The sequence below is a fragment of the Xiphophorus maculatus genome, chromosome 24, assembly GCF_002775205.1.
Source record: "Xiphophorus maculatus strain JP 163 A chromosome 24, X_maculatus-5.0-male, whole genome shotgun sequence".
Taxonomy (NCBI): domain Eukaryota; kingdom Metazoa; phylum Chordata; class Actinopteri; order Cyprinodontiformes; family Poeciliidae; genus Xiphophorus; species Xiphophorus maculatus.
Window position 1 is genome coordinate 9,513,249 of NC_036466.1, and position 11,536 is coordinate 9,524,784.

At 42.4% G+C, this 11,536-nt stretch overlaps 1 protein-coding gene across 1 annotated transcript in view; it reads left to right on the forward strand.

The window, feature by feature from the left end:
- mgat5 (mannosyl (alpha-1,6-)-glycoprotein beta-1,6-N-acetyl-glucosaminyltransferase) overlaps positions 1-9,196 on the forward strand; it is a 44,369-nt gene extending 35,173 nt beyond the window's left edge. The window contains exons 12-17 of the mRNA XM_023329580.1: positions 3,644-3,793; positions 5,576-5,722; positions 5,798-5,914; positions 6,012-6,086; positions 6,919-7,076; positions 7,181-9,196. Of these exons, the coding sequence (XP_023185348.1) occupies positions 3,644-3,793; positions 5,576-5,722; positions 5,798-5,914; positions 6,012-6,086; positions 6,919-7,076; positions 7,181-7,379 (846 nt within the window). The 3' untranslated portion in view covers positions 7,380-9,196. The remainder of the gene's footprint in view (positions 1-3,643; positions 3,794-5,575; positions 5,723-5,797; positions 5,915-6,011; positions 6,087-6,918; positions 7,077-7,180) is intronic.
- The last annotated feature ends 2,340 nt before the right edge of the window (positions 9,197-11,536 follow it).

The window sequence follows — 11,536 nt, forward strand, 5'->3', positions numbered from 1 at the left end:
GCATGAATCTGCTTGTAGCGCAAGACAAACATAATCTCCCTGCTGCGCCACAGAGGGCTAATAAGCAGCAGAATAACACATGATGGGCGCTTCCACTGAAGCACCTGCTGATCTCAGACATAAATTGCGCTACGGCTGCTTCTGGCTGGAAATGTGAGGCTTTCCAGGCCACTTCCTGCTTCCTTTGCATTCGCGTTGAGGTCAGCGTCATCATTAGCGCCGAACCGCTTCCATTAAAGATCCAGGATGTCGGCGGGGAGACCTAAAATAAAATGGCCAGACCACCTCGGAGATGTCCGTTTCCATGGCAACCCCGGCTGAAGGAGCAGAGATGCAGAGCGAGGCAGCGGAGAGTGACTTCCTGCCTTTTATTTACCCTTATCTTCATCTCCCCATACACACACAAAACTGATCAGTGACAAATGCATCCATCTTTAGTAAAATATTGAACAAAAAAAAAGCTTAGAAATATTTTTTTGCCATGCGAATTCTTCAGTACATCTTATTTTGGCGGTGAAAGGAGGCAGAAAGGTGAGAATGAGCCGGATGCACAGAGAGGTGAAAGCTGCAGGCCTCTGGCTCCAGATCAGAGAACACAAGGAAGAAAGAGGAACAACACACACACACACACACACACACACACACACGGATAGCTTTTACAAAGTAAGGTGATTCAGGCTCATAAACACACACTCAGGTGTGTTTACTGCCAGCTTTATGGTGGGTTTTTCCATTCAGCTGTAAACCTGATCCGTCATGTTGTCTTCTGCACTCTCTCCATTGTTTTTTTTTAATTAAACAATGGAATAGAAAAAATAACAAATTTGCACTTTAAGATGCTTAAATGATTAACATGACCACTAGCACAATATTCAAAAGTGATACAGGAGGCGTTTGGGGCTAAATGTGAACTAAGAAAGGCAGATAAGAACGTAATCTTTGTATGAGCGAAGCTGTGTTCAGTGTTTACTCCTCCTCTTCCTCACATATGCTCAGCTTGGATGCTGGAGCCCACAGTCGCACAGTGGGGACCGAGCCGTCAGCCGTCACAGAGCTCCTGCTGCTGCTCCACCGTCTCCCAAAGCAAAAGCAGAAAGAAAAGAAAAAACAGAAACTCCAGCTCTGGCAGAACACCAAGCACCAATAGATTCTGGGCTATTCTGTCTAATGGGCCGTAACAGAGCGTTGAGAAGAAACAGGGTTTCCTGACTGCACTCCAAGCACCTCTGGATATTATTACACCACAACTAGTTATTGGACGGCTTTCAGATGTTCATAGATGTCCTGTTGGTTTGCATAAGCTTTATTTATGGCTTTATTTATAAGAACACGACAATAAAATGTGTGATTAATAGCTAAGATATGAGAAAACAACAGTAACATTTACAACGGTGGTTGAAGATTATTTCTTTTAATGATTTTAATGATTGTTGCTTAAATCCAGTCTGTAATGGAAAGTGTCACGTTTTTCCACAATGTATGATTTAGGTGAGTCAATCAGTTATTGATTAATGATGCTCCTTAAGGTTCAAAGGTCACTCACGCTTGATATGAAAATCTTCAGACTCTTAATCTGCAGCAAGATAAACGACAAAGTCGGACCAAGAGTCTCTCCGTCCAGAAACATTTCCATATTTCAGCTGCAGCTTTCATCCTGGTGATCAGAGACGATTCGCGTTACGCTGAACTCCAGAGCGTCTGAAGTGAATTTTCATTCTGGCCGACGAGCTTCCAGTTCTTAGTCTGGAAATGGCTGCAGACTGTTTGATGTTGAACGCACCAACAGCTGCCGTCTGCATCCTGATGATCCCGAACAATGTTGGTCGACCCAGACGTTTTGTAAATTGCAAAACAAAAAGTTGTTCCTGCTTAAATAAGTTTGTAATCTAAAGAATTAAATGCGATTCCCGGCTCGTTTCCGAGAGGCCTTGCGCTTTCCCTCCCAGGACGCTCGTCAGTCAACCCTCCCGTTTCCTCAGAGCCAGAGTTTACAAATTCCCCCTGATTTACACGGCCATAAAGCTCCGTCCTCCTCCTCCTCCTGCAGCTTCAGTCAGCCTCACCAGCTCAAGCAGTAATTTTATAACTCTCTGAGCATGTACTCCGCTCAGAGCATCCATCCATCTGCTTCCTGCTCTTACAGCAAGTTGCAGGCAGAAGCCTGAGATGGAAACATAAATCTCTCATGTATTTACCTGCATGCACCTGTTTCTATTTCTGACTTCTTTATTTGTAAATCCGCCCTTCACAAACACAAATCCTCACTCAGTTCTCCAGAGTGAAAAGATTAGAGGATTGTAATTTCACCTCCTAATTAGAGCTTCTCTCACACACACCCCTACACACACACACACCCCTACACACACACATCAGGCTGCTTTAGTTACAGCAGGCTGGCTGGAGGCATCTGATAGCGGAGCCTCCAGGGACCCGGACGAGCGGCTACCTGAAATTTAAGCCCCTACAGGAAGCTCTGAAGTCAGCATGAACACACACACACACACACAGAAGCAGAGAGAGTGTGTAAATGCGTCACTTAAAAGGTGCTATTGCCTCCTGGGTGCCTTCGCTATTTTTAATCGATATTTCCGAGGTGTTTGTGTGACTTCCTGCTGTAAAGAAGGAAATGACACAACTTTATCTGCCGTAGAGACTCGAGACGTTTGGGAAAGGATTTTACTCTCTGTACGTGTATTTTAGTTGGATTTTATGGCAGATCAACACAAAGGAAGAAGCAGAACCAGTACAACCAATTGTAAAAACTGGAAATGGATGCTAGAGGATGGGGGGAAAAGCATGCCACACTTTCCAGATGTTTGCTCTCATTCAGAAAGATTTGCTATCCCTATAAAATAAATTGAAGTTGCTGGATGCAACCAAAAGATGTGAATATTTTCTTATACAACAAGGAATATAAATTTTACAGAACAGGTGTCAAACTCGAGGTTTAGGGGCCAAATCTGGCCCACCATAGCTTTTTATATGGCCCTCTAGACTCCAAATCACATCAATAAGTTTTTCACAAATCTACAAAATCAACCAAACTTCACATTTTTTCTGAGCTTTACTGCACTTTTTTCTCAAATTGGCCAAAATATTGGGTTTGCTGAAGCCTCATCCTTACTGAATGTCAACATTTTGTCCTTGATGTGACGATTAATAAAAAGTCACCTTTAACCTGACACATTAGCGCAAATATCATAAAAATTATTTACAAATATTTCTAAACTAGCATCACAAAATCCTGGATGGACTGATTTAATTTTAAGAAACACTTATTGAATGCTGAAACAAACAAACAGCATCAAGACATTCATTCACCTTAAAGAACATTCAGCTTTTTGATTTGCCTCTGCTTTACAGCATCTTGTCCAACGTTAAGATGATCCATAAAACCAACGGCTCTGATGACGGGAATTTAACTCCTGTGATCTCAGATGAACTCTGACACAAGTTGGCAGAGCTTCCTTGGACATAAATGTTTTATTAACTGTAATGAAAGCAGATTAGCCAGACGGTAATAATAATAATAATAATAAAGTAGTGTTTGCTCAGATTTTCCCCACAGTGTTGCTATTTTTAACTCCTCCAGATGGTCAGCTCTGTCTCCACAGGAGTAAAGAACCTGTTTCCTCTGCTGCAGGGTAAGGAGCGGTACCTGGACATCATCCACAGCTACATGGAGGTCCACGGGACGGTGCACGGCACCAGCACCGTCTATCTGCCCGGCTACGTCAAGAACCACGGCATCCTGAGCGGCAGAGACCTGCAGTTCCTGCTGCGAGAAACCAAGGTGAGTCGGACGTCTTTGCTTTGAGCTTTTTAGAGGAACAATCGAGATTGAAGGAGTTTTTCTTTAGTTCTGCTGACTGTAGAGCCGCTTTAACCAGCTTGTGTCCAGTAGAAGACGATATTGTGTTGAGATCTGTGGTCAAAGATTTCTCCTTCCTCTAGTTACTCTCTCTTATACACTGATCAAACATTTTCTGTTGTCTTCAACAGAAGAAGCGACGCTTGATTACAGATCAGAAGGAAATCAGATCAATCTGGTGGATTCATATAGAAAGTGGCAGACATTTACAAATTCAGTGTTTTTTCAGTATCAACTGTGGAAGCTGTTTGTCACTCGGTCACAGTTTGCATGACGGCTGTCTGTCATCTTTATGGTGGAGAAGCTTTTTTGTCTTTGGGTTGTTCCTGGTAACATTATCAGTGCAAACAAAGGCAGAAATAACTTTTATTACCTCAGCAGCAGTGACAGGATCCACTGGTGTTAATTTTGCTATTATAATATAATAATCTGCTTCATAAGAAGACAAACAAAGTACATAAGATGTGATTAAATCTTGCATGTTGATTGTTTTTGTTGAGCTGTGTTTCATTTTCCTTCCACTAAACTTTATGCATTAATTGCAGGGTTTTAAGCAGAGGTTGTTTTTCCTGTTTGGAGCTGTGGATGTTTTATACCCGTCTGATCAGCAGCAGGCTGATGCAATGATTGCTTTAGGAGGAGAAAGAGTGTGAAAACACACACCAGACACTTTACCATCTCCTGAAAGCGCGTCGGTATTGTGGATCCGGTCGAATGCGACTCGGCGCTCGGCCTCCTTGTGAACAGGATTGTTTAATGTGAGCTAATGGGGAGAATGTGGGTCAAAGCCATATTCCTCATTGATTGCTGTAGTTTTTTTTTTTTCCTTTTAATCCACAGCAGCGGCATCAGAGATGCTGGCTGTTCTCCATCAGCTCCTCCCTCTGAGTCCTTCAGTCTGGGTAGATTCGCTCCTCTCCCTATAAATAGAGCTCCTCTGTTTCTCAGCTCTGAGGAGAAACATTCAGGAAAGTGCGTGTCGCGCTGCCACCTGTTGGTGGAGCGTGGAATAGGCACTGCAGGAGCCCAAAGAGCAGAATGATCAACACGAGTCTGAGGCGTCATGTGAGCAGCGGCATATTTTAACCTACAATGCAGCATTGTGTTGACAGCAGGCTGTTGTTGTGGACAAGCTTGACTCTGGACGTACAAATCGCTTTCTATAAAACTTCATTATGTCTCCATCTGAATGTTGACAAACTCCTGCAGCCTCCCTTCCTTGTTGCTGTAAGGAAATGTGCCACCTCCACCATATTTTGTGCTGATGATGTTTTTGTTTCAAGATACTCGATAGCAGAAACTCGTTGGGGACAGGAAATGAACTTTACTGCTGCTGTAGCCTGGTTAGCATCTGAGAAAAACTGCTAGCACAACAACTAGAACATCATTTAATTAGTAAATACTACAGATAAAAATAGGAAGTATTTCATCTGCATGTATGACTGTAAACCAGCAGAGGTGCACTGATAAATTGATGATCTTATTTACCTCTGCAAAGGTCTAAAAATCAACTTCTTTTTCCTCAACAGGTTATTAGCTACATGTTTGCAGTTAACAATAATCACTTTCTTGCTATATTTTTGTGACATTTGAGAAAAAAAGAAAAAAAATCTGCATCGACCAGAAAACTGCAATCGTTGCATCAGAGCAACATGAATCAAATGTAGAACCTGTTTGGAAACTGATTGTTTTCTTTTATTTCAGCTTTTTGTGGGTCTGTCCTTCCCCTACGAAGGCCCCGCCCCGTTGGAGGCCATCGCCAACGGCTGCGCCTTCCTCAACCCCAAGTTCACCCCACCGAAGAGCAGCAAGAACACGGACTTCTTCAAAGGCAAACCCACCCTGAGGGAGGTGAGCCGACTCGTCTGCACGGTACAATGACCCGTCTCTGGTTTCTCCTCCTCACCGCTGCTCTCTCGTCCGCAGCTGACGTCTCAACATCCGTACGCCGAGGTGTACATCGGTCAGCCCCACGTCTGGACGGTGGACATCGAGAACTCTGCCGAGGTGGAGCGGGCGCTTCGCTCCATCCTGAGCCAGAAGGTAGGGGAACAAAACAAAAGCTTTGTTCTGGCCTGAAGCGTTTCGTATGGTTTGAGGTTATCTTGAGTTAATGTGTTTTGTTGTGCTTTGTGGTCAGATTGAGCCCTACCTGCCCTATGAGTTCACCTGTGAGGGGATGCTGCAGAGAGTCAACGCTTTCATTGAGAACCAGGTACAGACTCCTTAAAACGAGACCGGAGCCTCTTCAGTAGCTGCTTTTCCTCAGGCGCCATGAAGAAGTTAAGGTCTAATCATCTTAGCTTCTAATTAGCAGCATGAGGAGGTTATTAAGGCTGACATCCCTGCAGGGTGAACTCCCTTTGTTTGCTTCATAATGTAGTGTTTTCACAATAATAAAACAGCAGGTCATGAGGATCCTGTTTTGAAAAACGTCCCACACACTTCCTCTTGTCTGCTGTCAAGGAAGTCGATGAACAACAGAGTGAAATCAACCAAAGATGGATTTTACATTTAGTCTCATTAAAGACACAAACTATGAACAAACAGTTCATAGTTTGTGAGACACTCCCAGACAGACGGGTCTGGGAGAATGTTCTGGAGAACTTTAAAGCTGCAGTATGTAACTCATGAAAGTGGTCAGTATGAAAGATAATCTGATGGGGGAAAAATCCAACTCCTCCCTGTGGTTCTGCTATTGCTATTTGCAGAAATACACTGAAAAAACAATCAGAAACAGGGGAAGATTCTTAGCATGTACATGAGTGTGATTAACAGCGCTAAGACCCGCCTCTTAGCTCTGATTGCTTGTTTGTAGTTAGCACACAGGAAGAAGGTAGAGGAGCTCAATTTTCTTGTTTTTTCACAGATTATCTGTCTCATATCAAACTGTTGAAACATAGTGAAATATATATTTTTATTAAAGTTACATACTGCTCCTCTAACATGACAAAATGTTAAAGGTTGTCTGGACTTTTGCAAGACATTGTAGAGTCAGAAATACTGTAATTACAGGTGACCAAAACCGGCTTGTTTTGTTTTGCCAGGATTTCTGCCACGGTCAGGTCATGTGGCCGCCCCTCAGCGCTCTGCAGGTCAAACAGGCTGACCCTGGTCAGTCTTGTAAACAGGTGTGTCAGGAGGCACAGCTGATCTGCGAGCCCTCCTTTTTCCAGCACCTGAACAAAGACAAAGACCTGGAAAGGTAGGACTCGGTGACGCACTCGCAATGCTTCAAGCAAGAGGGAAGCAGAGACCACAAGCTCGTCAGTAAAAATGTTGATTCTGAGCTGAAAATCTTTGTGTCAGGTTTGGCGTCACCTGTAAGACGGTGGAGTCGAGTGCCGACACGGTGGTCCCGGCCTACAGTGCAACCCGCCATCACTGCGTGTTCCAGTCGGACCTGCTGCTGTTCAGCTGCGCCGGCGCCCACCAGACGCTGCAGCGCATCTGCCCGTGTCGCGACTACATGAAGGGCCAGGTGGCGCTCTGTAAAGACTGCCTATAGCAGCTGCAGGCTGCTGGAGTGAAGCGACACACAAACTTTCTAAACTGTGTGTGTTCATATTTATTATTTTCCCCCAGCTGCAGGACGGGACACTCCTGTAGCCAACCGGTGCGCCCGACTACTCTGATTCACCAGCAGGGGGCGCCGAGGCTCTTTACTTGAATGGACAAAGGGAGTTGAGTCGGACTGTAAACCCGCAGCTCAAATCAGAGACACTAACGGACGTTAGCGCCCCCTACTGGCAGCCACTCCAACTGCTCCATCCATTCCTCCCGTTTAGATCTGACACTGTTATTCTTTAGGTAGGTTTGCACTGGACTGGACACACACACTTGCATAAGCTGAAGAAGAACTCAGTTTTACACTGTAACCGTCTCTACAAGGGCAAACATTTAGATTTTTTTTACTTTGCGAGTTTTAAAGTGGAAAAGTCGGAGTTGGTATTTGCTTAAGTTGCACATTTACGTTCAGAGCGACTGACTATAAGTGAGTCTGATTCTGCAAAAGGCCAGTAGCGCACGGGGTCGCCGTGCCGTAGCCGATAGAGACGTGACAAACACGATGACCTTGCAGCCGTCCAGCAGCATCTCCATGTAGGACCGACCAGCTAAACTCGTAGGAATCGTTTTGTCCAGCAAACTGTAAGCAGTGAAATCATCCAACGTTGCAGCGTTCCTGCATTGCAGAACCTCCCTGTTCTTTCTTGGATAATCACTAGGATTTTAATTTGCCTGCAAATTATAGGAAAATTACAGAGAAAAAACTTTGTAGTTCTTGTAATAAATGGGAAAAAATGCACTATGGTAATCAGAGGTTTATAAAAAGATTTTAGTGACACTGTATATTGTTCATATGAGTTGAATTTTTTCTTTTATATTTATTTTGTACGCAGAACTTTATGGCTGTGTCTTGCTGGAAATGTCTTTTTTTATTATTTATAGCGGGGTTGTCTTTATTTTCCTTTTTTCTGTCTAAAGATTTTTATTTATGGAGGGTAATTTAAGATTAAAATTATGAAATGTATGATTTAAAAGGAGATTTGTCTGCAACTCTGTGGCTTTTAGACATGAGATGAGACAAAACGTAGGTTTACAGAATCTATTAGGTTAACTTCTATACCAGCTCTGCTCAGATAGAAACTGAAGTTTTTATTTTTTATTCTATGCAAAACATCTCAAATTCAAACCTGACGAGATTTTCTGTCGCTCTTGCAAGAAAATATTGGGAAAAAACTTCAGCAGTTTGATTACATGTGAAATAATATCCTGTTTTCGTCTCATCTGTCTCTTTAAGACAGAGACTCCCAGACAAATATTCCTCTTTTCACCCCAAACATTTTGGGCTGTTTTAAACATATTTGGAGGAATTCATGTTCACTGTATTTGTTTAACAGGTCTGTGATCTGCTGCCAAGTTAGTATTTGAAGTTTTTAGTGACATAAACGTGCCTTTTGGTGTTTTCGGTTTGGTTCTGCCTCAATCATCTACATGTCTGGTAGTAACTAGATTAACAGTAATGAGAGTGAATTGGATCTTAACAACAGATGTAGAATAAACTGATTAATCAGAAATCTGCAGCTGTGAGGCAAACCTGTTTTAAGTTGCAGCCAAAAGCCTTATTTACGTTACTCAAACCTCACATCCTCGGTTTGTTTTCTAGATTTGTGTTCTGAGCACCAACCATATCATTTTTGTTTTTTGCTCGTTAGTGGTGACGATTGCAGTCCAATCAGCCAAAAGGTGAGCAGTGACATTTTGTTTGCTCTTTCTGAGTCAGAGGGAAACAGCTTTATTTTTAAATAAATCTTCTTTCTGTGACAAAAGGCTCAGCTAATGCATTTCTTCAATATCACAGAAACACGGCATGATGTTTAGGATGGAAATGATTGGGTTCATTTGTTGAAAGCAATATGTTACCCAACTCTGAATTTATAAAAAATGATTAGGGCACAAATTAGTATATTTTTTAAAGTTTACAGCACATTTGAAGATTAGACACAAAGCAACCAGGTTTTTTTTAGTGTTTTGCTAATTATCTGATTCAGATTGATCCTGCAGGTGAGTGGGATCTTCATGCGGTACATTACTGAGAAACCAAAAAATTTACTTAGAAGAATAATTGGTGTACTGGTTTAAGGTGCTGTGCTTCAAACCTGATGGTTGTAGGTTCAAATCACCCTTGTGGCTCCACTAATGGAGAGTTAGAAATCCTAGCAATGTGTTTTTTTTTTTTTGTAAAATGCCTAACTTTGACCTGTTGTATGAGTTCGAGCTGTGTGTTTCTACAATGTGGTTGGTGCAGTGGTTATGGTACTGTGCTTTGGATCTGATGATTGTGGGTTCAATCCTTGGTCAGGCCAACCATGACAAGATATCTGTGGAAACGCTGCTGCCCAGGGATGTAGAACTGGGGCCGTTAGTTCACTAAGAGAAGAAACTATGGTGCACTGGACAGTGGGTCCACCATAGCTGGTGCTGTACAACTGACAGTTTACAGCCAGCTATGGTGGACCCACTGTCCAGTGCACCATAGTTTCTTCTCTTAGTGAACTAACGGCCCCAGTTCTACATCCCTGTTTCACAGAGTAGACTAAAAAAAAACTTACTTTTTGAGTCTACTCAAAATACTTTTTCAGCCCTTGTCAACACGTTGCTTTAACAAAGTTACAGATTACAAAATAGTGTAGGAGTTACATTCACAATAAAACTGAAACATGTTTGTTGCCAACCCAGGAAATCTCAATTTAAGACAAAGAGACAGTTTCAAAGATGATTCACAAAATTTATTTATTTAAATGAAATTAAAATCTACCTGTAGTTAGGGGAGGGGGTTACAAACACAAATTCAGCTACTGATGCTTACAGGTAAGAGATGAAAGACCTAATCTGGCGGAAGGCTCCAAAATCACTCACTCCTGGGTTTTCCGCCATCTTTGTTTTGGTCACTGCAAACAAGAGAAAATGCCATCATCCAGGTCACCCTTCGCCAATGAGAGAAGTCCTCAGATCTGAAGAAGAAGAAAAAATACACCGATAGGACGGGTAATAAACTGGTAAATAAAACATTACCAGCCTGTTGTCTTCCGTCTACAAGCCGGTGCTGGATGGCAGCCGCATGGCTTCACTTCCACAGTCACGCCATTTGGAGCAAACTCAGAGATAAATACAAATTGGTGCAGCGCCAACAACACCTAATAAAGAGATTAAAAAAGCTCAATTAAAGGCAAATTACATAAAATAAGGCTCAAAACTGCGCACTATGCCAATCAAGCTAACCCCTTTCCACGCTCACGTAACGCCAGAAGCTGTTTGGTCACAGGAATCACTCCGCCCACAAGTAGACGGGTTTTTCTTCTTCCTTAGATTTTAACGGCAGCTTGCGGTTTCCTACAGGTGTACAGATATACAAACACCTAAACAATTACAAGTGGAGGCAGGAAACTCACCTGTATGGCCGGCAGCCATGAACTCTACGGAAGCTTCTTCTTCTTCTTTTTATTGGCGGATGGCAAGGTGCATTTACCGCCACCTACCGGACTGGAGACGAGTCTCAACCTGCTGTCCACCCCTGCTTTAGTGTGGAGCGCCCTCTAGTGATGGCAGGTGAAATCTCCGCTCACTTCTTTGCGAGGCGAGACCGAAGCTTAGGTGTGGAGCCCATTTCCTCTACTCTGTTAAAAAAAATAAAATAAAATGAGATAGTGTCTCAAATATAAATTTATTCATAGATTGCTTATTTAAAAATGTACAATAAAGTTTTGTAAAATACATTTTTCTTTATTTTTGATTAATTTATGCAAATACAAGTCAACAGATATTAATTAAATGCTCAGCTTGGATTTAATTTAAATGTAAATCATGAACCTTTTGTCGTTTTGATGTTTCTGGATTGCATAAACTTTATTTACTGGTCAGAATCCAGAGCTGTGCAGCTCATTACCAACTTCAACTGTGATCTGCACAGAAACACTCGGCCTTCGGCGAAAGCATGTTTTCTGATTGCTGGTTCAATACAAGCAAGTTTCAGACAAAATGGGAAGATTTCTGAATTAAAAGCTCCTATTCCATCAATTTTCCACAGGTAGATCTGTAAATGTAACCATCAAAAGCCAAATAAACTCATGGTATTTTAAAACTCGAAATGCTACAAATGGCCAC